The sequence below is a fragment of the Eucyclogobius newberryi genome, unplaced genomic scaffold (genome assembly GCF_026437365.1).
Source record: "Eucyclogobius newberryi isolate DKJ021-1_F unplaced genomic scaffold, fEucNew1.0.hap1 SCAF_209, whole genome shotgun sequence".
Classification (NCBI taxonomy): Eukaryota; Metazoa; Chordata; class Actinopteri; order Gobiiformes; family Gobiidae; genus Eucyclogobius; species Eucyclogobius newberryi.
This window is the reverse complement of record NW_027315845.1, coordinates 35,666-63,219: the sequence shown is the minus strand read 5'-3', so window position 1 is coordinate 63,219 and position 27,554 is coordinate 35,666. Positions and strand designations below refer to the sequence as shown.

General features: G+C 51.8%; 3 protein-coding genes across 4 annotated transcripts; all 3 read right to left on the bottom strand.

Moving 5' to 3' along the window:
- Positions 1-343: 343 nt before the first annotated feature.
- On the bottom strand, positions 344-12,043 carry smad5 (SMAD family member 5). The gene is made up of 8 exons (XM_072457008.1): positions 11,942-12,043; positions 8,134-8,803; positions 7,169-7,340; positions 4,342-4,599; positions 3,669-3,776; positions 3,248-3,469; positions 1,358-1,614; positions 344-1,229 (listed from the first exon to the last, which is right to left on the bottom strand). The coding sequence occupies exons 2-8, from the start codon at positions 8,362-8,364 to the stop codon at positions 1,086-1,088; spliced, it is 1,392 nt and encodes a 463-aa protein (XP_072313109.1). The 5' UTR covers positions 8,365-8,803; positions 11,942-12,043; the 3' UTR covers positions 344-1,085.
- A 1,024-nt stretch (positions 12,044-13,067) lies between these two features.
- Positions 13,068-23,019, bottom strand: ap1ar (adaptor related protein complex 1 associated regulatory protein). Of its 2 annotated transcripts, XM_072457013.1 has the most exons (10): positions 22,828-23,019; positions 19,205-19,253; positions 18,629-18,655; positions 18,439-18,467; positions 18,141-18,237; positions 17,916-18,014; positions 17,015-17,079; positions 16,867-16,940; positions 16,168-16,287; positions 13,068-15,990 (listed from the first exon to the last, which is right to left on the bottom strand). In XM_072457013.1, exons 1-10 carry the CDS (start codon positions 22,896-22,898, stop codon positions 15,551-15,553), a joined length of 1,071 nt encoding a protein of 356 aa, XP_072313114.1. In that variant the 5' UTR covers positions 22,899-23,019; the 3' UTR covers positions 13,068-15,550. The 2 variants fall into 2 exon arrangements, with proteins under 2 accessions (XP_072313114.1, XP_072313115.1); XM_072457014.1 differs by lacking the exon at positions 17,916-18,014.
- Positions 23,020-23,873: 854 nt separating this feature from the next.
- LOC140370074 (E3 ubiquitin/ISG15 ligase TRIM25-like) lies at positions 23,874-25,865 on the bottom strand. The gene has a single exon (XM_072457012.1). It carries the CDS (start codon positions 25,851-25,853, stop codon positions 24,210-24,212), a length of 1,644 nt encoding a protein of 547 aa, XP_072313113.1. The 5' UTR covers positions 25,854-25,865; the 3' UTR covers positions 23,874-24,209.
- Between the last annotated feature and the right edge of the window lie 1,689 nt (positions 25,866-27,554).

The window sequence follows — 27,554 nt, the reverse complement described above, 5'->3', positions numbered from 1 at the left end:
TTCTGAAGGTTTATTTAATCACCAGTGCATTTCTCTGTATCATTGGTCTTCCTCTGCATCAGACACGTTCACTCGCCCTGCCACCAGAGGTCAGCAGAGGGTCACGTTAGGAGCAACTTTCATCATGAGCCGTGACAGGACTTGACGTCATCAGCATAAACATTCTTAGTGTCAAGTTTGATCTGAGAAAATATAAACCGGGCCTAAACCAGGACTAAACCAGGTCTAAACCGGGACAAAACCGGGCCTAAACCAGGACTAAACCAGGTCTAAACCGGGACAAAACCAGGACTTTGAAAATAAAAATTTCCACCACGTTATGATTTTCTTCCAAATAACCAGTTTATTTCACTGCGATAACGACATAAATCCTCTGGGACTCGAAGCCTCGTCCACTACAAACGGTCACTTCAGGCGAGAGCGTCCGAAACACGTCCGTTCAGTTCTAAAGGCGAACGCCGTCTCCCAAGAGGCGCCGGGTTTGAGAACGTGAGACGGGAAGTGTTCCGTCGCCGCTCGGAACAAAGACCACGCCCTTTTTGACCGCCCACGACAAAGACCACGCCCTGTTTGACCGTTTGAGCTGTGGACGGCTGAAGAAGACGAGAAGCGAAACACCGGTTCCAGAAACTGTTGTCGCTCGTTTAGACACATTTTCTGCTTTTGGGATTGTCTTTTATTAGTTTCATAGTTTTCGTTCACGCGCGTTTTCTTCTGAAACGGCGCCGTGCTTCAACGGGTCAAACGCCGGTCGCGGTGACGGGCGTCGGTTGCGGTGACGGGCGTCGGTCGCGGTGACGGGCGTCGTCGGGTCAAACGCAGACGTAGATCCAGGACATTTAGTGAAAGTTCTGCTTCGATAAAAACGACACACAGAAAATCATTTGAGGGAAACAAATATTTAAAAAAAGAAGCGGTTAAAGTGTCTGCTGGACAGAGGGGGCGCTGCTGCGTCCAGCGTTAGTGTTCAGTGTCGGCGTCGCTTGTCCCAAAAGTCTTTAGTGTGAACAGTTCAGCCGCTGGGACCGCGGCCAGGAGGGGGCGCCGCGCACCAGGGGGCGCTGCCACCGGGGGGGCGCCACGCATTAGGACACGGAGGAGATGGGGTTTAGGGGAGAACCCATCTGCGTCAGCACTTTGTCCAGCCACTGCAGGGGCCCGTGAAGGTGCACCTCGATCCAGCAAGGGGTGCTAGTGACGTCCTGTCGATGGTACTCTGCACCCCAGCCCTGAGAGAGAGAAGGGGCGTTACACTTTACAAACCACACCCACACTTTATAAAGTGTTACATAACATTACATAAAGAATAATGAGGAAATCTTTCCAGGTCTAAACCAGGTCTAAACCAGGTCTTCACCTTGACAAAGCTCATGCGTATGGTGCACATCTTGGTGAGTTCGTAGACGGCCTCAAAGCCGTGGTTCACAGACTGAGCGAGCAGCTGAGCAAATTCCTGGTTGTTGAAGATCTTGAGGCTGCAGCCACTCGGGATCTTACACACGGTCGTCGGGTGGAAACCATGGTGATAGTTACAGTTACGACTCTGGACGAAGATGCTGGTGTCACTGAGGCACTCGGCGTAAACCTCACCTCCAACATAGTACAAGTGTACTCCTGCAGACAGAAGGGACCGTCAGGGAGGGACCGTCAGGGAGGGGGAGGGACCGTCAGGGACCGTCAGGGAGGGACCGTCAGTGAGGGGGAGGGACCGTCAGGGAGGGGAGGGACCGTCAGGGAAGGGAGGGACCATCAGGGAGGGGAGGGACCGTCAGAGAGGGGAGGGACCATCAGAGAGGGGAGGGAGGAGAGGGACCTTCAGGGACCATCAGGGAGGGGAGGGACCATCAGGGAGGGGAGGGATCATCAGGGACCGTCAGGAAAGGACCATCAGGGACCGTCAGGGAGGGGAGGGACCGTCAGGGAGGGACCGTCAGTGAGGGGGAGGGACCGTCAGGGAGGGGAGGGACCATCAGTGAGGGGGAGGGACCGTCAGGGAGGGGAGGGAACGTCAGGGACCGTCAGGGAGGGACCGTCAGTGAGGGGGAGGGACCGTCAGGGAAGGGAGGGACCGTCAGTGAGGGGGAGGGACAGTCAGGGAAGGGAGGGACCGTCAGGGAGGGGAGGGACCATCAGGGAGGGGAGGGACCATCAGGGAGGGGAGGGACCGTCAGGGAGGGGGAGGGACCGTCAGTGAGGGGGAGGGACCGTCAGTGAGGGGGAGGGACCGTCAGGGAGGGGAGGGACCGTCAGGGAGGGGAGGGACCATCAGGGACCGTCAGAGAGGGGAGGGACCGTCAGGGAGGGGAGGGACCGTCAGGGACCGTCAGGAAGGGACCATCAGGGACCGTCAGGGAGGGGAGGGACCGTCAGGGAGGGACCGTCAGTGAGGGAGAGGGACCGTCAGGGAGGGGAGGGACCGTCAGGGAGGGGAGGGACCATCAGGGAGGGGAGGGATAATCAGGGACCGTCAGGGAGGGGAGGGACCATCAGGGACCGTCAGAGAGGGGAGGGACCATCAGGAAGGGGAGGGACCATCAGGGAGGGGAGGGACCATCAGAGAGGGGAGGGACCATCAGGGAGGGGAGGGACCATCAGGGAGGGGAGGGACCATCAGAGAGGGGAGGGAGGGGAGGGACCATCAGAGAGGGGAGGGAGGGGAGGGACCTTCAGGGACCATCAGGGAGGGGAGGGACCGTCAGGGAGGGATCATCAGGGACCGTCAGAGAGGGGAGGGACCGTCAGGGAGGGGAGGGACCATCAGGGAGGGGAGGGACCATCAGGGACCGTCAGAGAGGGGAGGGCCTGTCAGGGAGGGGAGGGCCCGTCAGGGAGGGGAGGGACCATCAGGGACCGTCAGGAAGGGGAGGGACCATCAGGGACCGTCAGGAAGGGGAGGGACCATCAGGGAGGGGAGGGACCATCAGAGAGGGGAGGGAGGGGAGGGACCATCAGGGAGGGAGGGGAGGGACCTTCAGGGACCATCAGGGAGGGGAGGGACCGTCAGGGACCATCAGGGAGGGGAGGGAGGGGAGGGACCATCAGGGAGGGAGGGGAGGGACCTTCAGGGACCATCAGGGAGGGGAGGGACCATCAGGGAGGGAGGGGAGGGACCTTCAGGGACCATCAGGGAGGGGAGGGACCGTCAGGGACCATCAGGGAGGGGAGGGTCCGTCAGGGACCATCGGGGGGACAGACTGGGACCATCAGGGGGGACAGACTGGGACCATCAGGGGGGACAGACGGTTACCTTTGCCGATGTGGCGGCGGGTGTTCTCGATGGTGGAGTTGCGGTTGACGTTGGACAAAAGGCCGAGACAGAAGCGGTTCTTGTTGTTGGACGGGTCAGTGAAGCCGTCCACGAGGACCGAGGTGGACGAGGCGTGGTAGGCCTCGCCCACACGGTTGTTCAGCTCGTAGTACATGATGGAGCACCAATGAGACGGCTCCTCGTACTCCACCGGCTGCACGTCTGCAACAGGGACACGTGTTCAGAACTCTAAAGGTCGGGCTGAACTCTAAAGGTCGGGCTGAACTCTAAAGGTCAGGCTGAACTCTATAGTGTCTGCCCCGGGCCCCGCTCTAGTCCCCGCCCCGGGCCCCGTGTGTGAAAGGTTTGGGCAGTGCTGGACAGTCACGCGTCTGGTCTGTGGACACGGCGGGCGCTTTACCTCCTCGGGCGATGTTGGGCGGGGCCAGGCTGCTGCTGGTGTCCATGTTCTGGGTGTCCTGCCCGAGCTGCTCGTCAGGAGGCATGTAGGCGGGGGGAGGGGTGTCCGCTGGGAGAGACAAGTGATGAGCAAATCTATTCTCACAGGAAACGGTGTCGGTTTACAGCGCCGTCTCTCTGAATGTGGATCGAACACGGGGCAGGTCAGGCCTGCACACATCTGACCTTCGACCTTCAGAGCCGCGCCCCCAAACTGCACCATGACAACGTAAATGTACTCGTATCCTTTAAGACGCTCTGCAGCCTCAGGACACTCCACATCCGAACTGAGGCAAAATGAGGTGGACGACGACATCAGAGGGCCATGCTGAGGGCCACGCTGAGGGACACGCTAAGGGTCACGCTAAGGGCCACGCTAAGGGCCACGCTAAGGGCCACGCTAAGGGCCACGCTAAGGGCCACGCTAAGGGTCACGCTAAGGGCCACGCTAAGGGCCACGCTAAGGGTCATGCTAGCATTTACGATGATTTTTAGCTTTTACTGGACAAATGCACAGTGTTAAACGTGTTTAAAGCAGCGCTGATGTCACTCACGAGCACAGCGCCCTCTGGAGGACGCTCACATGTGTCTGAGGCTTGGCCTGGCAGTTGGAAGGGGCTGGCTGAGGGTCTTACCTGGCAGTTGGAAGGGGCTGGCAGGGCCGGAGCTGGCGGGAGAGTTGGGGTAGGTGCCACTGCTGGCGGGCGAGGGCGGGCCGTAGGGCGAGTTGGGAGAGATGTTGCTGCCGGCGCTGTGCGGAGGCTGAAACGACTCGGGGAAAGTGGCGTTCAGGGGCATGTGCGGCTCGTTGTGGCTCAGGTTTCTGAACTGGACCAAGAGGCTGTGCTGAGGGTTGAACTCGCTGTGACGGGGAACCAACACCGGGGGCAGCACTGAGGAGAGACAAGAACCATTAAGATAAGATAAGATATTCCTTTATTGTCCCACATGGGGAAATTCCATTGATGCAACGCAGGTAGATACAGAGGTAGATACAGAAGAAAAGAACAAATTGTTCGAAGGACAGAACAGGACGGGTTTAGTAGCGCTGGCGTTTATAAGCATGTTTAGCGACTCTTTTGTCTGATATCTAAGTGTTTTATAATGAGATTGTAACAGCTTCGTTTTAGACGTCTGGATGAGGCGAGTTCTGGGCCTTGACCGTCGTCTGAAGGACGTCCCACGAGAGAAACATGAGACGCTTCCAAGAACAACTGAGTATCTTCACTTCAGGGAGAGAGGAGGGAGGGAGGGAGGGAGGGAGGAGAGAGGAAGGAGAGGAGGAGAGAGGAGGAGGAGGGAGGAGAGAGGGTGGAGAGAGGAGGAGGGAGAGAGGGAGAAAGGAGAGAGGAGAAGGGAGGGAGGAGAGAGTGAGGGAGGAGAGAGGGAGGAGGGAGGGAGGGAGGAGAGAGGAGAGGAGGGAGGGAGGAGGAGGGAGGGAGGAGAGACGGAGGAGAGAGGAGTGAGGGAGGAGAGAGGGAGGAGGGAGGGAGGAGAGAGGAGGAGGGAGGGAGGAGAGAGGAGGAGGGAGGGAGGAGAGAGTGAGGGAGGAGGGAGGGAGGAGAGGAGAGGAGGGAGGGAGGAGGAGGGAGGAGAGACGGAGGAGAGAGGAGAGAGGGAGGAGAGAGGGAGGAGGGAGGGAGGAGAGAGGAGGAGGGAGGGAGGAGAGAGGAGGAGGGAGGGAGGAGAGAGTGAGGGAGGAGAGAGGGAGGAGAGAGGAGAGGAGGGAGGGAGGAGGAGGGAGGGAGGAGAGACGGAGGAGAGAGGAGTGAGGGAGGAGAGAGGGAGGAGGGAGGGAGGAGAGAGGAGGAGGGAGGGAGGGAGGAGAGAGGAGTGAGGGAGGAGAGAGGGAGGAGAGAGGAGAGGAGGAGGGAGGGAGGAGGAGGGAGGGAGGAGAGAGGAGGGACGGAGGAGAGAGGGAGGAAAGAGGAGGGAGGGAGAGGAGAGAGGAGAGAGGAAAGATAGAAATAAAGTAACCCAGCTCGTCGCAGGGTTACTTTATTTTGCTTCTGAAATTGACTTGTATTTATCATTTTATTTATTCTGCACATTTTCCTCAAGAAACGTGAAGCAGCATCGCTCCAGATGATCTGGGTCAAATTCAGTCAAAATCCCATATTCACTGCCTTTTGCTCTCGATTAGTCTCATTTCATAATCAAACTGTCAAAATAAAAACAGTCTAATGTAGAGCTTTATGAAAATGAAATCATACAGTTTTACCCTTGAAACATTCAGACCAGATGCAGCAGATGTGTTCAGACAGTGGAGGATTCTGGGAGCTCAGACTCTTTCACAGCCGCGATACATTTAATTCAATAAAAGGGGAAAAAAGAGGAGGAATATTGATTTTGTGAGACGGAGGGGGAGGTTTGTCCGCTCAGCTACAATCAACGTTCAGCCAGAGTCAAAGGTTTATGGAGCTACAGTTAGAGTTACCCGGGCTCTGGACCCTCTTGTAGTGCTACAGTTAGAGTTACCCGGGCTCTGGACCCTCTTGTAGTGCTACAGTTAGAGTTACCCGGGCTCTGGACCCTCTTGTAGTGCTACAGTTAGAGTTACCCGGGCTCTGGACCCTCTTGTAGTGCTACAGTTAGAGTTACCCGGGCTCTGGACCCTCTTGTAGTGCTACAGTTAGAGTTACCCGGGCTCTCGACCCTCTTGTAGTGCTACAGTTAGAGTTACCCGGGCTCTGGACCCTCTTGTAGTGCTACAGTTAGAGTTACCCGGGCTCTGGACCCTCTTGTAGTGCTACAGTTAGAGTTACCCGGGCTCTCGACCCTCTTGTAGTGCTACAGTTAGAGTTACCCGGGCTCTGGACCCTCTTGTAGTGCTACAGTTAGAGTTACCCGGGCTCTCGACCCTCTTGTAGTGCTACAGTTAGAGTTACCCGGGCTCTGGACCCTCTTGTAGTGCTACAGTTAGAGTTACCCGGGCTCTGGACCCTCTTGTAGTGCTACAGTTAGAGTTACCCGGGCTCTGGACCCTCTTGTAGTGCTACAGTTAGAGTTACCCGGGCTCTCGACCCTCTTGTAGTGCTACAGTTAGAGTTACCCGGGCTCTGGACCCTCTTGTAGTGCTACAGTTAGAGTTACCCGGGCTCTGGACCCTCTTGTAGTGCTACAGTTAGAGTTACCCGGGCTCTCGACCCTCTTGTAGTGCTACAGTTAGAGTTACCCGGGCTCTCGACCCTCTTGTAGTGCTACAGTTAGAGTTACCCGGGCTCTGGACCCTCTTGTAGTGCTACAGTTAGAGTTACCCGGGCTCTGGACCCTCTTGTAGTGCTACAGTTAGAGTTACCCGGGCTCTGGACCCTCTTGTAGTGCTACAGTTAGAGTTACCCGGGCTCTGGACCCTCTTGTAGTGCTACAGTTAGAGTTACCCGGGCTCTGGACCCTCTTGTAGTGCTACAGTTAGAGTTACCCGGGCTCTCGACCCTCTTGTAGTGCTACAGTTAGAGTTACCCGGGCTCTCGACCCTCTTGTAGTGGTACGGGTTGATGCAGACTTCCTTCTGCTTGGAGCCAAAGGGAAACTCGCACAGCTCCAGAGGTTTGAGCTCGTGGTGCGACTGAAGGTCGGGCCATCTCCAGACTCGGCAGTAGATCACGTGAGGAAGGCCTTTCCTGTGAGACACCTGCAACAGCCAGAGAAGACAATCTAATTCAGGACATATTTGTAGAGATCTAAAATAAAACATGATGTCCAAACAATAAAGCAGTTAAAGCTGGGCACCTGGTTTTCTAACCTTTAAAAAGGAGGATTTCTGTATTTAACCCTCAGAATACGAGACAGGGACATACGATTCCTCTATAATTTTGTGAAATGCCAAAGTCGTAAACAAATATTACGTCTGTTTTGTCATAAAATTGCGCAGCTACTTTAGGAGTCGCCAAGCGTTCCCAAAGGAATAAACCACAATGTTCCGTTTTGTCTGATCATTGTGCCCTTCTTATAAACACTGAGATACTAAGACTAAAGACATTCCACAGGCTCAAAGGAATGAATTAAAAATATATTTAACTATTTGGATCAAAAACAGCAGTTATTTGTTTAAAAAAAAGGCAGGAAAAATTTTCTCAAATCCTCGTTTTGACCAATCCCTCGACTAAAGACCTACAGCCCTAGAACACTCCCCTGTGGAACATAGACCTATAGCCCTGGAACATTCCCCTGTGGAGCACTCATCTAACCCTCGACTAAAGACCTACAGCCCTAAAACATTCCCCTGTGGAGCACTCATCTAACCCTCGACTAAAGACCTACAGCCCTAAAACATTCCCCTGTGGAACACTCATCTAACCCTCGACTAAAGACCTATAGCCCTAGAACATTCCCCTGTGGAACACTCATCTAACCCTCGACTAAAGACCTATAGCCCTAGAACATTCCCCTGTGGAGCACTAATCAGGCGGTTGTCGGTGTGGTACCTGCAGCCTGCCGTCCAGCGAGCGCGGGATGGTCACACACTTGCTGGGCTGGCCGGGGCAGCTCAGGGCCTTCTCCAGGTCCTCCATCGCCCCCTTCTTCTTCTTCAGCTTCTTCACCAGCGCGTCCACCGCCTTCTCCGCCCATTTCTCCTCCTCGTCGCCCTGCTTCCACCCGAGCAGACGCTTCACTGCCGGACTCGTGAAGGAGAAGAGGCTGGACATCGAGGTCATGGTTCGGAGCGGCGCCGGAGGAGACGGGACCAGGCTTCGCCCTGGTTTAGTCCAGGTTTGCGCCCTTTTCCCCCCGGGTGTTCACCTCGTTACGACCCAATTTAGTCCCGGTTTAGACCCGGCTTCAGTCGCTGCAGGATCCCGTTTTTCCTCAGCTCTTCAGACCACTCCAAGACGGTTAAAAAAACAATTCAAATCCGTAGAGAAAAAAAGTGACAGCAAAGTTCTGAAAAGGGAGGGGCATGTGGAGGGCGTGGTGGTGAATCCAAGGACAGGAAGCAGGGTTGTAGGAAGAGGAGGAGGAGGAGGGGGGGGGGGGGGGGGGGGGGGGACGGCAGGACGCAGCTGCCCAGGAAGAGCCTCCTCTGTCTGGGGCGACTCGGGCCAAGCGCTGGGCCTAAACGAGCGGGCTCCAAACAACGGTCACAGCGGCTTCATTCTGCGAGAGACAAAAGAGGACGTTCAGAGTTTTCATGGAACTTAAATCATGATATTCAAATTATAAATATGCAAAACCCATTTTAGCAGGCAGTAATGTTGTGACGTTGACCGCCGCGATAATTGCGACACAGAAGTTCAATATCCCAGCTCTGAGCGGGCCCGAGCAGCTCCGAGCGGGCCCGAGCAGCTCCGAGCGGGCCCGAGCAGCTCCGAGCGGGCCCGAGCAGCTCCGAGCGGGCCCGAGCAGCTCCGAGCGGGCCCGAGCAGCTCCGAGCGGGCCTTAAAGTCTTCTTGTTCTACGTTTGTGCAGAACATAAAGACCGTCTCTGCAGTGGACAAAGGGAAACAGGTCACACATGTCGTCTGCTGCAGCTGTCTGACCCCCAGAGGAACAGGAAGTGACCCGACGCGCACTTCCTGTCCGCTCCCCCCTCTGCCTGATCCGCGTCAGAGCACAGCTGTAGCACAAACTCCTCTGAAGACCACAAAGACCGCAGAAGAACCTCGCGTCGGTCACTCCGGCGGATCAAATGAGGCTGAAAACGAGCGCTGCCAGATACAACGTTGATGGAAAAGTTGGTCCGATCGATTCAGAACATCCAGTATGAAGTTCCTCTGGTTTTAAATACATACTTAGAAGCAGTATTCTCAAAAGGACACATTTATAACCCTGTTCTCTCCCCTCTGTCCTCTCTCCCCTCTGTCCTCTCTCCCCTCTGTCCTCTCTCCCCTCTGTCCTCTCTCCCCTCTGTCCTCTCTCCCCTCTGTCCTCTCTCCCCTCCGAAACACTTTGTTCTGAATGTCCTCTACCTGTGACGTCATGTTCTACCTGTGACGTCATGTTCTACCTGTGACGTCATGTTCTACCTGTGACGTCATGTTCTACCTGTGACGTCATGTTCTACCTGTGACGTCATGTTCTACCTGTGACGTCATGTTCTACCTGTGACGTCATGTTATGTCACGTTCTACCTGTGACGTCACGTTCTACCTGTGACGTCACGTTCTACCTGTGACGTCACGTTCTACCTGTGACGTCACGTTCTACCTGTGACGTCACGTTCTACCTGTGACGTCACGTTCTACCTGTGACGTCACGTTCTACCTGTGACGTCACGTTCTACCTGTGACGTCACGTTCTACCTGTGACGTCACGTTCTACCTGTGACGTCACGTTCTACCTGTGACGTCACGTTCTACCTGTGACGTCACGTTCTACCTGTGACGTCACGTTCTACCTGTGACGTCACGTTCTACCTGTGACGTCACGTTCTACCTGTGACGTCACGTTCTACCTGTGACGTCACGTTCTACCTGTGACGTCACGTTCTACCTGTGACGTCACGTTCTACCTGTGATGTCATGTTCTACCTGTGATGTCATGTTCTACCTGTGACGTCATGTTCTACCTGTGACGTCATGTTATGTCATGTTCTACCTGTGATGTCATGTTCTACCTGTGATGTCATGTTATGTCATGTTCTACCTGAGGATCTTCTGTTTTTAACTCCATAAATCATCTCCAGACTGAGACCCCGGGGCCTTTAAATGTTTAACAGTGCGATTCCCTCTGCCGCCTGTAGAGGGAGCAGAACCTCAGGCACTCCCGAGGGAAACAGCAGAGGTCCAGATGTCCTTTTGTTTGTTCTAAACTTGAGGTCAAATTAAACAAATAACACAAATAATGCAGCACATTTGTCCTTTCAGTTTTAAACCCTTTAAATGCTCAGAATATTCCAGAACAGAGACAAAACCATGACACATTTCCAATAATAAACTGTTCTAAATGCTCATGGTTTTATGACTTTACAGCCAAACATTAAACCAAACACCTAGAATTACTGCAATTACAAATATTTACACAGAAAACTACAGTAAACTGTGTTTCTCGGTCAAAAGTTTAAACCCAAATCTTAAGAGAACTCACCGCCCTCTTTCTGTTGTGAATATAAAGTTTGGTCGACCGATTAATCGACTAAAAGACTAAAGGCCGATTAGACGCAGCTGAAACGCTCGTGAACAGGGCGGGATTTAAGACCATTTAACACATTTAAATCCAGAAAATCACCAGTGGAATCTGTTTCTAGGTTTGAGTAAAGTCACTAGTATTTATGTCATTAACGATAATTTCTATATATATATATCGATTATATATATATATATATATATATATATATATATATATATATATATATATATATATATATATATATATATATATATATTTTATTTCTAACAGTTTCTAGAGAGAATATTTATGAATAAAATGTATTATTGACAAAATTAGTAAATTGTTTTTTTTTGGACAATTTTTGATTTAATAACGTCACAGTTTGTTATAAATGTTTTTCTAGAAACAATTCAAAAACAACATTGAAAATGCACCTGTTTTAGACAAATAAATGACGTCATTTAAGTTGGTCATTTTCTGTTCAAAAACATGGAATCTCTGTTTTACATCAACTTCAGATGTTTTTAGTGACATAATCCAGACTGTATGGGTTTTATTCTGTTGTTTTAATAGTTTAAAAAGTGTCTTTGAATGAATTAGACACTGAGAAACAAATATAATCTTAATTTGGCCAAAAACAGTGTTTGAAATGCTAAGGAAACTAAACATCATGTGAGAAGCAGCTGGTCAAAAGCTCCAGAACAGATGAAATAAATCCAGAAAACCCTGAAGACGCGTCTAACATCGACACAAAGAGTCTTTCTGTCTCATTTGACCCAAAAAACACGTTTATAAATCACTTTTTCCGCGGCACAAATCCGTGTCATCCGCGTCAGAACTTTCCTCGGGAACCTGCTAATGCTAATGCTAACTAGCTTTACCCGAGCGCAGACAAACTCCACAAATCCAGCGTCAAAAGTGCCACAAAAGTCGCGTTCTTTCCCCGTCACAGCTGCGACGGCGCGACACGACTGCTCCGGCTCCGTTTGTGTCGCGTGCGAACTCAAATTGCGCGTCAACACCGCGTTTTCCGCGAAATATTAAAACTTCTCACAACTTTAGCCAACTTATGCTAGCTTATGCTAACTAGCGCTAGCCCAGCCCTGCGTCCGCCGCAGCGCAGATGTGGTTTGTCATTCAACATCAGTCATTTAAAGCCCGAAAACCCGCGTTTATTCCACGTACCTTCACGCGGCGGAGAAGAACGCGTCCAGAGCTTCTCCCACAGACGCGTTTGGCCTTTGCTTTTGCGGGAATCGCGTCCGGTTTTCCAGCTTTATTCCCGCAGTCGCTCCGAAACCGTCCCTGTTACCGCGGCTCGGACAAGTAGACTGGGGAAAGGCGAGGTGCGGATCACTCCGCCGCGACCGCGCACACGATCTAGTCCCTCGCTCTTTGCCCTCATTGTCACGCCTTTCACGTTAAACCGACAAAATAACAACCCTAACACGATTCCCGCACGTGTTCGCGTTAGACACATTCATTAACGTGCATTCATGTACGTTAATTTAGCCGAAATGCTTTGGGATGTTGGCGTGTGTACGCGACGCGAGCGAGACGCGGCTAAACCGTGATTGTTTCACCTTTAACGCGGTTGACAAGTTCGTAACAAGTGTGTGCGGTTCAGGTTTGACGCACAAAAGGGAAAATGTCGCTTTAAAGTGCGAGACGTGCGGGTTTTGTCTGAGTTTTGTCCCGCTAAACCGCGTCGGACTACTTACGGAGGCGGCGCCGCGGCTCGGGAGCGGCACGGGAGCGTCTCACAAGTCGCGTCTGGCTCCAGTGAGTCTGGGGCCCAGCGGCTCCTTGTGTATTGTTCCCTTTTGTTGTCGGTGGGTGCTATTCAGAGGCTTCAAAGGGCCCCAAGTCGGTAATTTATTCAGAGTTTTAATCAGACCAATTAGGAGAGCGCCACGGGGCGGTTTCCCGGAGGAGAGCGCGCAGTGGCGGCGCGTGTTGGATCCGACACAGAAGCGCAGCGCGGACCCCGCGTCTGCAGCGCACGCGGCCGCCGCTAGAGGGAGACACAGATCTTCACGTCCTCGTTATTGGACTTATTCTGACAACTTAAAGCTGGAACATCACGTGACGAAGATCAGGATGTGACGTCAGAGCTGCTTCAAGCACATTTACACTGGATTTACTGCACATTTAACACACATGACACACTCACTGAAAGGTTCACACACAATAGTTTATACTTTCATCTGCAGAAACATGACACGTGACGATCAGAACTGCGACGATCATGGAACTGACGATCAGAACTGCGACGATAAAACTATGATAAACAGTTCCACGACACAAACAGTTTAGATGTGACATAAGTTTATTTTGGTGACAGAAAAAGTTCCATTCTTTGTATTTACACACAGTAGTGCCGTGTGAGACCAGCGCCCTCTGCTGGAGTGAGACCAGCGCCCTCTGCTGGAGTGAGACCAGCGCCCTCTGCTTGTGAGGATGAACAATGTCATGAAGTGAAATCTAATGATGGAAATACAAAAGAGCAACATGTGATCTGATTAAAGAGGCAAAAACATTGATGAAACATGGAATTATTGACGCTAAATTAGTTCCGTTTCAATGAGAAGTAAAAATACCAGTGATATTTGACAAAGGTTTAAAATGAAATGTAAAGATGAGTTTTGAATGCACTTGTCAAAAAGACTCTTTCCTCGACAGTAAATACAGGGGGGGAAATTGACCAAAAAAATCTAAAATTTACTCCCAAAAAAAACTAAATTGACTGGAAAAAAATTGGAAAATTGACTGAAAAAAAAAAATCAAATATGAAAAAAATGGAAATAATTGAAAATAGAAAATTGGAGGAAAAAATAAATAACTTGACAAAAAAAAGATCCAAAATTGACTCAATAAAATTCAAAATTGACATTCAGGCAGAGACATTTGCTGGTTCAAATGTGGCTAAAGCTAAACGTCGAGCTAGCGTTTAAACGTTCGCTCGGATATTCAGTTTGACGGCGTTTTTTTTCAAGTTCGTTTTTGTAGCTTTGGGTTTTTAAAAAGAAAGAAAACGGGGAATGTCACGTTAGAAATGAGCTTCGTCACGTTTGGCTAGCGCTTCTGAACACGCCGCGCGCTAAACGACGGCACGAGAGGAAATACTGTTGAAACCAACAACGCAGCGCGCGCAATAGCATCGAGTTACAGGCGTCCATTTTGTCATGGTCTGATCAGAAACAACCATCACGCTCTCGAGAGGGAAACACGGTCAAAATTAAGACGTAAAACTGTTATTTACGGTCAAATCAAACATTCTGGCGCTTTTAAGCTTCAACTCAGACCATAAATGTGGTAAATGTGGTAAATGTGGTAAATGTGGTAGTGTGAGATTTGGACTTTGTTGCGTCTCGAGCGTCAGGACCAGGTTCAGTTTGATCTCTAGTTTAGTCCCGGTTTAGACCCGGTTTAGACGTGACATAAATAACAAACTGCAGTAAAAGTGTCTTCTGTCGTGTCAGGGTTTGGACTCTCTTGCGCTGCATTGTTTTTAGACTAAATGGTTCTCAGAAGCCGTGTGTTTCTGCAGTAAATACTGATTATAAAGGATTAAATATCAGATTAAATCACAATCGCCTGAAGGTCAAAGTCGATTGTCCCGGTTCTGGAGCTTTCGCCACTTTATTAAAACGTCTGTTCTCTGAGCGGTTTGATCGCTCGACGGCGTCTTGTGCGACTTTAAAGGATTTAGCTTCAAGTTTGGACTTCAGAACTTTGCGAGAATCGTGATAATTGTCTTTGTCGTTTCCAATCGTGTTTATCGTGACGGTTTATGGTTCGTAAAAAAAAAAAACACTAGACGTCCGACGCCTCGAACTCGACGAGCGGCTTCAAAACAGGCGACCTGCAGGGGGAGCTCTACAGTCCCACAGGCGACCTGCAGGGGGAGCTCTACAGTCCCACAGGCGACCTGCAGGGGGAGCTCTACAGTCCCACAGGCGACCTGCAGGGGGAGCTCTAGAGTCCCACAGGCGACCTGCAGGGGGAGCTCTACAGTCCCACAGACGACCTGCAGGGGGAGCTCTACAGTCCCACAGACGACCTGCAGGGGGAGCTCTAGAGTCCCACAGGCGACCTGCAGGGGGAGCTCTACTGTCCCACAGGCGACCTGCAGGGGGAGCTCTACTGTCCCACAGGCGACCTGCAGGGGGAGCTCTACAGTCCCACAGACGACCTGCAGGGGGAGCTCTACTGTCCCACAGGCGACCTGCAGGGGGAGCTCTAGAGTCCCACAGGCGACCTGCAGGGGGAGCTCTACAGTCCCACAGGCGACCTGCAGGGGGAGCTCTAGAGTCCCACAGGCGACCTGCAGGGGGAGCTCTACTGTCCCACAGGCGACCTGCAGGGGGAGCTCTACTGTCCCACAGGCGACCTGCAGGGGGAGCTCTACAGTCCCACAGACGACCTGCAGGGGGAGCTCTAGAGTCCCACAGGCGACCTGCAGGGGGAGCTCTACAGTCCCACAGGCGACCTGCAGGGGGAGCTCTAGAGTCCCACAGACGACCCGCAGGGGGAGCTCTAGAGTCCCACAGACGACCCGCAGGGGGTTCTAGAGTCCCACAGGCGACCTGCAGGGGGTTCTAGAGTCCCACAGACGACCTGCAGGGGGAGCTCTAGTGCTAACGTTAATACTCTTATTTAAGTCGATCGCTAGTGCGTTTGGACCCGTGTCTGTTCTTTGACCTCGTCCTTCGCTTCAAGACGGAGGAATTCAAATGAAGGCACTGAAAAGCTCTGATCTGAAGTCCGTTAGCCTCCGTCTGGTGTGGGCGGCTACCATCTACCACTGTCCGGCTCCTCCCCCTCAGACATGTCCAGCACCGGGTTCACGAAGCCCCCCAACTCAGAGTCCAGAGGCCCGAGGTCCAGACGCCTGAGGTCCCGCTGCTCAAGGTCCTGGGGCCCGAGGTCCTGCCCGATGTCCCGCAGCCCAATGTCCCGGGGCGCGAGGTCCCGCGGCCCCAGGTCCCGCTGCCCGAGGTCCCGCTGCCCGAGGTCCCGCGGCCCCAGGTCCCGCTGCCCGAGGTCCCGCGGCCCCAGGTCCCGGGGCGCGAGGTCCCGGGGCGCGAGGTCCTGGGAGCTGATGAAGTCGTTCTCCCACTCCAGGGCGGCGGATTCGTCTGACGTGGGCTTGGATCCGGGTCGGAGCGCCGCCCGCAGGATGTCCTCTTCGGTGCGCGAGCGTTCCCACGGCGGCAGCGAGCGGTTTATGCCTGAGTGAAGACACAGTGTGAGAGTCAGCCACGCCTTTGACCTTTGCAGTACGACACAACATTGTAAAGAACTAGATGTGACCGTTTTTCCTGGTCAAAGAAAGGGTTGGATGCTTAAGTGTTAGCTCAGTGTCAAAGGTCAGTATAAGGATGATGTCACTGTGTGCTTGGACAGACCTTCCTCGTCCTCCCACTCCAGGTCCAGAGACGTCCCGTCCTCCGTGGACCTGGTCTTTGTGGTGAAATCCCAGCTCAGCTCCGTGTTCGGAGTCACCACTGTCGGATCAGACGGAAGCCCTGGAACACACCAGGAAGTTTAGACCCCGCTTAGTCCCCGCTTAGACCCCGCTTAGACCCCGCTTAGTCCCCGCTTAGTCCCCGCTTAGACCCCGCTTAGTCCCCGCTTAGACCCCGCTTAGACCCCGCTTAGTCCCCGCTTAGTCCCCGCTTAGACCCCGCTTAGACCCCGCTTAGTCCCCGCTTAGTCCCCGCTTAGTCCCCGCTTAGTCCCCGCTTAGTCCCCGCTTAGTCCCCGCTTAGTCCCCGCTTAGTCCCCGCTTAGTCCCCGCTTAGACCCCGCTTAGTCCCCGCTTAGACCCCGCTTAGACCCCGCTTAGACCCCGCTTAGACCCCGCTTAGTCCCCGCTTAGTCCCCGCTTAGTCCCCGCTTAGTCCCCGCTTAGACCCCGCTTAGACCCCGCTTAGACCCCGCTTAGACCCCGCTTAGACCCCGCTTAGACCCCGCTTAGTCCCCGCTTAGTCCCCGCTTAGTCCCCGCTTAGACCCCGCTTAGACCCCGCTTAGACCCCGCTTAGTCCCCGCTTAGTCCCCGCTTAGTCCCCGCTTAGTCCCCGCTTAGACCCGGTTTAGACCTACGGTTGCTCCTGAAGGCCTCAGACTGGGCCTTCACGTTTTGGAGGTAGGCGCTGAACTCTTCTCTGTCGTTTTGTCTGTGGGAAAAGAATCCAGGATGAAACCAACGTTTGGCAGTAAAAACAAGCGTTTTTTGGCGAAATCGACGGACTTTCTTTGGTCTGTGGCGTCGGCTGTGGCTCCGTCCGCTCGGCCTCGGCTCCTCTGAGTCGCCGACTGAACAAAACACATCGCAGTTCAGGAAAAAAACATTTAAAACACACAAACTGTAAAGTGAAACTCAAAACGTGGAAACGGCAAATGAAACAAAGCCATAATGAACCAAACAGTGGCTGTAGACAGAAGCATGAGGAGAGTTCTATTCATTTTAGTATTCATAGTTTGCAGATAGCGCGCTGGTATGGGAAAGAATCAATCTAAAAGTGATGTGTCCATTCCAGAGACACGGGTCACCATGGAAACGTCAAATACATATGGGAAAGAGTGTCTGGAACGATATGTATGTGGTCTGTCATTTATATGTGATTTGAATGCATTTGTTCCAGTTGTGAAGCACTTTGAAGTGTGTATGAAATGTGCTCTACCAATAAACTTGCCACGCCTTATTTAAACTCTACATTATCTTAATTTTGGTCCAAACCAGAACTAAACCGGGTCCAAACCAGGTCCAAGTTTAAATTGTGCAAAATGGATCAGACGTGTCCAGTATCATGTGTCGTTTTTGAAGGAGTTTATCGTTTAACGTGGAGAAACGGCTGTAGACGTCGTGTTTCAACGAGAACGGAGTGATATTTGTTCACATTTTTCTGACTTTTCTCCAAAAACGATTGAAATAAATCACTTTCCGACAGGTCTCGCACCGCCGTCTAAAATGTACCACTTTAGTCTTTAAACTGAGATATATTTTAGACATCTACAGCCGTTTGACCAGCGCCTCGTGACGGCGCCGTGTTCGCGTCACTTTCAGGCGGTTACGCGGTCTAGATCTAGGCAAAGGGCGGCTCGGGACACGCAGGCGCAGTACCGGGAGCGGCCAGCAGGAGCGCTCTCACCTCCTCGGCCCTCCGCTCTCGCGCCGACCTGGCGAGCTCACGCTGGGCCTCATGCTTAGCCTCGTCTTCTAGCCTTAACTGCTCCTCTTGTGCCTCTAACTACGACACAACAAAACAACACAAGGCAAAAGAATCAAAACTGTGGAGAAGCAAAAAGCAAAAAACTGAAACGGCCAATGAGACGAGAGGATCGGGGGGAAGGGGGCGTGTCGGGCGGGGCCTCACCTCTCGCCGGAGCTTCTCGTCGATCTGGAGCTGCTTCTCGGACAGAGCCGAGTAGTGATGGTGACGCAGGTGCTGGAGCTCATCCTCGCTGATCGCCCTGAGACCAAAGACATTATTTACACTTAATCTTCTCATTTTTGGGCTGTAAAAATACTTAAATTTCCTTCTAAAATTGGCACGATTATAATTTTGCCAGAATAATCACGACTCTCGATTAAACTACAGTAATAATCTCGGCATCTGTAGTGTAAAGAGCGCGTGATATTTCTGTGGATAAAAGTAAAAACTATTGTCTTACTTGGGGCAGGGCTGTGGACTCTCTCCTCCCTGGAACAACACAACAGGTTTAGCAGTGATAAAAGTACAACAAACATCAGCTTTGACTCGTTAAACTTCCCTTTGTGGCAGAGACGGCGCAGGAGAGACCGGGACCTCCACCCGTCACCGGGACCTCCCCCGTCACGCCGCCCGGAAACACACAAACGTACCTCATCGCTCTCCACCAAGTTCTCAAACTGCAAAAGGAGAAAGGGAGAGTGAGTGAGAGGCGGGTGAGGAGCGGGGGCGGGGGGGAGCGGGTGTGGAGCGGGGGCGGGGAGGAGCGGGTGAGGAGCGGGGGAGGAGGAGGAGCGGGTGAGGAGCGGGGGTGGAGAGGGTGTGGAGCGGATGAGGAGCGGGTGAGGAGCGGGTGTGGAGCGGGTGTGGAGCGGGTGAGGAGCGGGTGAGGAGCGGGTGAGGAGCGGGTGTGGAGCGGGTGTGGAGCGGGTGAGGAGCGGGTGTGGAGCGGGTGTGGAGCGGGTGTGGAGCGGGTGTGGAGCGGGTGAGGAGCGGGTGAGGAGCGGGTGAGGAGCGGGTGAGGAGCGGGTGAGGAGCGGGTGTGGAGCGGGTGAGGAGCGGGTGAGGAGCGGGTGAGGAGCGGGTGTGGAGCGGGTGAGGAGCGGGTGAGGAGCGGGTGAGGAGCGGGTGAGGAGCGGGTGAGGAGCGGGTGAGGAGCGGGTGTGGAGCGGGTGAGGAGCGGGTGAGGAGCGGGTGAGGAGCGGGTGTGGAGCGGGAGCTGATCGTACCTCTATGGTGTAGTGTTCTCCCACTGTGCTGCTGCGGAAGTACTTGGACCTGGGGGACGGCGACAGGGTCAGAGCTGCACGTGTTCTGCTTCAAAACACCACTGTACCCCCACTGCACCCCCACTGTACCCCCACTATATCCTCACTGTACCCACACTGCATCCCCACTGTACCCACACTGCATCCCCACTGTACCCCCACTATATCCCCAATGTACCCAAACTATATCCTCACTGTACCCCCCCACTATATCCTCACTGTACCCCCCACTATATCCTCACTGTACCCCCCACTATATCCTCAATGTACCCCCCACTATATCCTCACTGTACCCCCCACTATATCCTCACTGTACCCCCCACTATATCCTCACTGTACCCCCACTATATCCTCACTGTACCCCCCACTATATCCTCAATGTACCCCCCACTATATCCTCAATGTACCCCCCACTATATCCTCACTGTACCCCCCACTATATCCCCACTGTACCCACACTATATCCTCACTGTACCGCCACTGCATCCTCACTGTACCCCCACTGCATCCTCACTGTACCCCCACTATATCCTCACTGTACCCCCACTATATCCTCACTGTACCCCCACTATATCCTCACTGTACCCCCACTATATCCTCACTGTACCCCCACTATATCCTCACTGTACCCCCACTATATCCCCACTGCATCCTCACTGTATCCGCACTGCATCCTCACTGTACCCCCACTATATCCCCACTGCATCCTCACTGTACCCCCACTGCATCCTCACTGTACCCCCACTATATCCCCACTGAATCCTCACTATATATCCACTGCATCCTCACTGTACCCCCACTGCATCCCCACTGCATCCTCACTGTACCCCCAATATCCCCACTGCATCCTCACTGTACCCCCACTATATCTCCACTGCATCCTCACTGTACCCCCACTGCATCCTCACTGTACCCCGACTATATCCCCACTGCATCCTCACTGTATCCCCACTGCATCCTCACTATCCCCACTGCATCCTTACTGTACTCCCCCACTATATCCCCACAGCATCCTCACTATATCCCCACTGCATCCTCACTGTATCCCCACTGCATCCTCACTGTACCCCCACTATATCCCCACTGCATCATCACTGTACCCCCACTATATCCCCACTGCATCCTCACTATATCCCCACTGCATCATCACTGTACCCCCACTGCATCATCACTGTACCCCCACTGCATCCTCACTATATCCCCACTATATCCTCACTGTACCCCCACTATATCCCCACTGCATCCTCACTGTACCCCCACTATATCCCCACTGCATCCTCACTATATCCCCACTGCATCCTCACTGTATCCCCACTGCATCCTCACTATATCCCCACTGCATCCTCACTGTACCCCCACTGTATCCTCACTGTACCCCCAATATCCCCACTGCATCCTCACTGTACCCCGACTATATCCCCACTGTATCCCCACTGCATCCTCACTATATCCCCACTGTACCCCCACTGCATCCTCACTGTACCCCCACTGCATCCTCACTATATCCCCACTGCATCCTCACTATATCCCCACTGCATCCTCACTGTACCCCCACTGCATCCTCAGTATATCCCCACTGCATCCTCAGTATATCTCCACTGCATCCTCACTATATCCCCACTGCATCCTCACTATATCCTCACTGTACCCCCACTATATCCTCACTGTACCCCCACTATATCCCCACTGCATCATCACTGTACCCCCACTGTACCCCCACTATATCCCCACTGCATCCTCACTGTATCCCCACTGCATCCTCACTGTACCCCCACTATATCCCCACTGCATCCTCACTGTACCCCCAATATCCCCACTGCATCCTCACTTTACCCCCACTATATCCCCACTGCATCCTCACTATATCCCCACTGCATCCTCACTATATCCCCACTGCATCCTCACTGTACCCCCACTGCATACTCACTGTACCCCGACTATATCCCCACTGCATCCTGACTATATCCCCACTGCATCCTGACTATATCCCCACTGCATCCTGACTATATCCCCACTGTACCCCCACTGTATCCTCAGTATATCCCCACTGCATCCTCACTGTACCCCCACTGTATCCTCACTGTACCCCCAATATCCCCACTGCATCCTCACTATATCCCCACTGCATCCCCACTGTATCCCCACTGCATCCTCACTGTACCCCCACTGCATACTCACTGTACCCCGACTATATCCCCAGTGTATCCCCACTGCATCCTCACTGTACTCCCCACTATATCCCCACTGCATCCTCACTATATCCCAACTGCATCCTCACTGTACCCCCACTATATCCTCACTGTACCCCCACTATATCCTCACTGTACCCCCACTATATCCTCACTGTACCCCCACTGCATCCTCACTGTACCCCCACTGCATCCTCACTATATCCCCACTATATCCTCACTGTACCCCCACTATATCCTCACTGTACCCCCACTGCATCCTCACTGTACCCCCACTGCATCCTCACTGTACCCCCACTGCATCCTCACTGTACCCCCACTGCATCCTCACTATATCCCCACTATACCCCCACTGCATCCTCACTATATCCCCACTGCATCCTCACTGTACCCCCACTGCATCCTCACTGTACCCCCACTGCATTCTCACTATATCCCCACTGCATCCTCACTGTACCCCCACTGCATCCTCACTGTACCCCCACTGCATACTCACTGTACCCCCACTGCATACTCACTATATCCCCACTGCATCCTCACTGTACCCCCACTGCATCCTCACTATATCCCCACTGCATCCTCACTATATCCCCACTGTAACCCCACTATATCCCCACTGCATCATCACTGTACCCCCACTGCATCCTCACTATATCCCCACTGCATCCTCACTATATCCCCACTGTACACCCACTATATCCCCACTGTAACCCCACTATATCCCCACTGCATCCTCACTATATCCCCACTGTACACCCACTATATCCTCACTGTACCCCCACTATATCCCCACTGCATCCTCACTATATCCCCACTGCATCCTCACTATATCCCCACTGTAACCCCACTATATCCCCACTGCATCCTCACTATATCCCCACTGCATCATCACTGTACCCCCACTGCACGTCTGACCCGTGCGCAGCTGGGACCAGGGCGGGGTCTCTGTCTTGTCACTGATGACAATGTCACGCCATCTTTACACATTTCATACAGTTCTTGTCAGTGAACCGCCTTGAATAAACACGTCCTTCTCTGCAGCGCACGTGTCACGATTAAAACCACTCTTTAAGCCGGAGACTAATTATTTTATTTTCAATATTTTCCCATCTAAACACGAGTGTCCGGCTGAGCGCTAGCAGCTGTTAGCCTGTTGGCTCACGGCTCAATTTAACACGTTTTAAGCTCTTTCTTCACTTAGAACACTGCGGCGCATTAACTAAACGCGCGTTACATTTCGGCACGTGTTTATCTACTAAATGCCTCGTTTAAACCGCCGCCATGTCACTTGTTTTGATTCTTTTCCCGTCCAAACCAGCCGAGCACTAGCAGCTGTTAGCCTGTTAGCTCGTAGCCCGGGTGCTAACAGCTCGCGGGTCATGTTTCTGCCCTTACCCGCCTCCCCGCTGCAGTCTGTCGGCCTCCCTGCGGCACAGACCCGCGCAGTAAGACCAGCAGGTTCCCATCGCATTGTCGGATAGTGCCAAAGACGCCGGCCGCGGAGGAGAAGCTGTCCCGGAGCCGAAGCAGGTGGAGCGCGGCGCGGGCTACATGTCTGAGGAAGCTCCCGGCGCACTTCCTGGTTCTACGTCATGCCTCGGAAACGTGAATCGGCGCCCCCTCGTGACGTCAGTGGAAGGCCACGTTCACTCCTGTGAGATTTAAGCCGAGTTTATGTCGTTACCTCCTCAAAAACATGTTATTTATGTATTTGTTCATTTGATATGGACATAGCGAAGACACTGGACGAACGCCGAGATTTAAGGACCGACAAAACGACATGAAAACTGATAATTTTATGAATTTATTGCTGATTACAAAGAAGTAAAGAGGAGGTTTAACAGATGACGTCAGTCTGACTTTTATCAGTGTGAAACGTAAAAGTCTAAATATAGCCTGACTTTTATCTCTGACACAGACTTTGGGGTCACACACAGCTGAACTCAGGACCTTTCTCTGCTTAAACAACAGCTGAAGTGTCCTTTACCTCCCCCCGCCGCAGCCATGAACGACTTTCCCGTTACATTTGACCCGGTGCAGTGGATTTGAGCCAAACTGAGGCTCCACAGAGGCTAAAACGAGGCGTAAAAGCTCCAAACACACGCTGTCATTTGTGCTGCTCATGATTCCGACTCAGAGCATAAGCTGTAAAACCAGTGTGACTCGCTCTGTGACCTGAGAAACCTTTACAATTATGACTAAAAGTCACACAAAACACAGTGAGAATCCACAGAGAAACACTTCAAAGCAAAACTAAATAGTCCAACTGTTGTTTTAGATGAAGAAAATGACTTTAGACTTTTACAGAGCAAAGACTTGTATAAAACTGTGACAGGAAAAACATTTGATTTGAAAGAAAGTTCAGACAAAGTGAGTTAAACAGAGGCTGATGTCAAATATGTAGAGAATAAATGAGTTTAATTTGAATATTATGAACAGAAATAGTGAAACAAAAGCTCGTCTGTGCCACATTCTAACTCAAATGTTCTGTTTGATCAGGTTTCAAATGTTTGACAAAATAAGTGCCATAATGTACTTTTTTAAACAAACAGGATTAAAGTTTCATCACAATTAACAACTCTATTTTTCATTGTTTAACTCAAAATAACAGTAGTTCCTTTCTTTCAGCCGGCCTGTCAGAACGTGTTCAAATGAGTGACTTTTGTTTCAAATCCATCTCTAGTTATTGATTTTATGGACAAAGTCTTTTAAACATTTATCCAGTTAGTTCTAAATAAAAGGCACAAATGTGATCCAGACTGTGGCGAACAGAGCTGTTATTTCAGTTTAGGGAAATGTGCCGTGGGTCCTAGTAAACTGTTAATCCAGACTCCAGCGTAGAGCGGCCGAGTGAAAGAGGTCTGGACTCTGTGGACGAGGCTCATGGTACTTTTAGAGACTCTGTAAAACTCCAGAACCCCTGCACTTTGGTCCAGGTAAACCCCGACTCTGGACCCGACCGGACCTGAGACCTTGGACTGGACTGAGTTAAACCAAAATGAAGAACTGTTAGAACTACTCTCTAAAGCCCAGGATTTATCATTTCTTCCAAATCGGCATTCAGAGTTTCCTATTCTCTGAATATCTCTGTATGAAACTGCAGCATTACACCACCCCACCAACATCCCGCTCCACTCCACCTCCCAGTAACATCGGCCCATCAGACTCTCTCTGCTCAGGACCTGACACACGAGACTGAATCTGTCTGAATGATCAGGATAACTCTGGTCTTCACTCATGAGTGTTGCTCTTCTGTTTCCATCAGACAGAGACAGTTTGGTGTGAGCTGTGATTCGGTCCAGAGTGATTTCTGTATAATATTGTAAGAAGTCCTCTCTGGAGCTGGGTTCAGCTGGTGGCAGTAAAACCTGGACTGGACTCAGAGTGAGCTGGAGTTTGTCCCTGAGCGCTGACACAGCTCTGGTCACTTCCTCAAAGTAGCTCCAGGTTCCTGTCTGAATCCTGGCTGGCTCTGTGCTCTGTCTGTCTGTGGACAGTGAAGCGTAGAGCTGTAGAAACTGGTTATGATCCGGAGTGAGGGACAGTGTGTCCAGCTCAGAGATGCTCCTCTTCAGCTCAGTCACGTCCTGCTGCAGTTGGTCCTGGAGCTCTTGGACTGGGCTCAGTTGGGTCTGTTTCTGGGAGAGGATCTGCTGCTCCACTTCAGAGCCTCTTTTCTTCAGGAGAAGGACCATCTCTCTGAAGCTGTCCCTGCTGCGCTGCACTGCTGTCTGGGCAGAGCGTCTGATGTCCTTGGCCTCCTGTTTGCGCCTCTTCAGGTCTGTGTCTTTGTCCTGGAGGCTCTGGAGCAGCAGGGCCCTCCTGGCCGGCAGCTCTGCCTGTTTCTGGGCCCTCTCTGAGGCAGAGGACACTATGTCGTGGCCCTTGTGCTGGTCCATACAGAGAGAGCAGATGTTCTGCTGGTCTCTGCGACAGAACAGCTCCATCACTCTGTGGTGTTGAGAGCAGATGATTTCCTGGAGCTTGTGTGTTGGCGCCATCAGCTGGTGTTTCTGAAACGCTGCAGCATCATAATGAGGCTGGAGGTGGCTCTCACAGTATGAAGCCACACACTGCAGACAGGACTGGACAGCTTTCATCTTCCTCCCAGTGCACACATCACCGGACACATCCTGAGGTCCGGCATAGCAGCGATCAGCAGGGGGCGCTGTGAGCCCAGTCTTCTTCAGCTGTTCTACTAAACCTGCTAACATGATGTTCTTGATGAGGACAGGCCTGGGGCTGAAGCTCTGGCGACACTCAGGACAGCTGTAGAGCTGCTTCTGGTCCTCTTGGTCCCAGTGGTGTTGGACACAGTCCCTGCAGTAGCTGTGTCCACAGGGAATAGTCACTGGATCCTTCAGTAGATCCAAACACATGGGACAGAAAAAGGCCTCATGGTCCAGAGCTTTCTGTGCCATCTCTGCTGGAACAGAGCGACTGAGTCACTTCCTCACAAATGAAACTTGCCGCACCCGCAGCTCTGTGTTTGAGGAGGAAGCAGGAAGCACAAGACTTTAAAGACACAGACACAGGTTTATCACAGTTTAAAGTCTTTACACTCTTGCTGTGTCTCAAAGTCTGATCCTCTGTGGACCTCAAAGGCCAACATGGGACAGGCCCCACCCACAGAGCCGCTCCATCACCTAGCAACCCAGAAGAAGAAGAGCCCAAGAGATTATAGTTTCTCTCACCCAAATCTAATGTCTGAAACTGAATATTATGTTCAGCTCTTGTAAAATATAATAATTATAAATGTTTCTGTGAAAACAAAATCTTAAAATTTCAACAAAAGTAATAAATATGTCTTAATTTCTGAATGTGATTTTATAATGAAAACATGAAGGGAAAAATGTGCATTTAAGTCACTTTATAAAGAGAGGGATCTGTGTTTCTGGAGGAAAACATGATATATGTATATATATATGTATAAGCATGTGTTTTACACTACACAATAAAAAAGGAGAGGGAGAAAGAGCAAAGAGAGAAGAAAAAGAGAGAGAGTTGAGTGAAAGAGCTGGTGATTTATACTGCACTCTGGTCAAAGTAAGGCAAGGCAAGGCAAGTTTATTTGTAGAGCACATTTCATACACAAGGCATTTCAAAGTGCTTCACAGCAGGAAAAAATGCATTAAAATCACAAAGAAATTACAGAAACAGAAATACAATAAAATTGACTAAATTAAAAATTATCAATCCAACTGATTTTCTAAACTAATAAAATCACAAACAAAAGAGAAGAGTGCAAAGAAAAAATCCTTTCAGTCATATGCGCAGCTAAACAAAACTGTTTTTAGCTTAGATTTGAACATTGTCAGAGTTGAAGCCTGTCTCACATCTTCAGGAAGACTGTTCCAGATTTTAGCTGCATAAAACTGAAATGCAGATTCCCCATGTTTTGTCCTGACTCTGGGCACCAGCAGGAGGCCGGTCCATGTTTAGTCCTGACTCTGGCACCAGCAAGAGGCCGGTCCATGTTTAGTCCTGACTCTGGCACCAGCAGGAGGCCGGTCCATGTTTAGTCCTGACTCTGGCACCAGCAGGAGGCCGGTCCCTGAGGTCCTCAGAGTCCGAGATGGTTCATATGGCACTAACATATCCAAGATGTACTTTGGTGCTAGGCCATGGAGAGACTTGTACACAAGCAGAGCTGCTTTAAAGTCTATTCTCTGAGCCACAGGAGCCAGTGCAGAGACCTGAGAACAGGACTAATGTGATGGTACTTCCTGGTTCTAGTCAGGACTAATGTGATGGTACTTCCTGGTTCTAGTCAGGACTAATGTGATGGTACTTCCTGGTTCTAGTCAGGACCCGAGCAGCAGCGTTCTGGATGTCACTCATCCACCCTCTCCCCAGTAACGCAGGGGGTCCCCCAGGGCTCAGTCCTCGGCCCCCTCCTCTTCATCTGCTACATCTTCCCCCTTGGTCACATCCTCCGCCAACTCAACCTGGACTTTCACTGCTACGCTGACGACACCCAGATATACCTCACCACCAAATCCACCCAAAACCCTCCCCTCAGCCACATCGAAACCTGCATCTCTACAATAAAATCATGGCTCACTCTCAACTTCCTCAAACTGAACAGTGACAAAACAGAGCTCCTCCTCATTAGCACCAAA

Excerpts from the sequence above, each read along its gene's own strand:
- smad5 (XM_072457008.1), bottom strand. The coding sequence starts at position 8,364 with ATGACCTCGATGTCCAGCCTCTTCTCCTTCACGAGTCCGGCAGTGAAG. Across the intron at positions 7,341-8,133 it reads CGCTGGACGGCAGGCTGCAG|GTGTCTCACAGGAAAGGCCT; the intron begins GTACCACACCGA and ends TGGCTGTTGCAG. Across the intron at positions 3,470-3,668 it reads GCCCAACATCGCCCGAGGAG|ACGTGCAGCCGGTGGAGTAC; the intron begins GTAAAGCGCCCG and ends TCCCTGTTGCAG.
- ap1ar (XM_072457013.1), bottom strand. The coding sequence starts at position 22,898 with ATGGGAACCTGCTGGTCTTACTGCGCGGGTCTGTGCCGCAGGGAGGCC. Across the intron at positions 19,254-22,827 it reads AGACTGCAGCGGGGAGGCGG|GTCCAAGTACTTCCGCAGCA; the intron begins GTAAGGGCAGAA and ends GCCGTCCCCCAG. Across the intron at positions 15,991-16,167 it reads GGAGTGGGAGGACGAGGAAG|GCATAAACCGCTCGCTGCCG; the intron begins GTCTGTCCAAGC and ends GTCTTCACTCAG.
- LOC140370074 (XM_072457012.1), bottom strand. The coding sequence starts at position 25,853 with ATGGCACAGAAAGCTCTGGACCATGAGGCCTTTTTCTGTCCCATGTGT.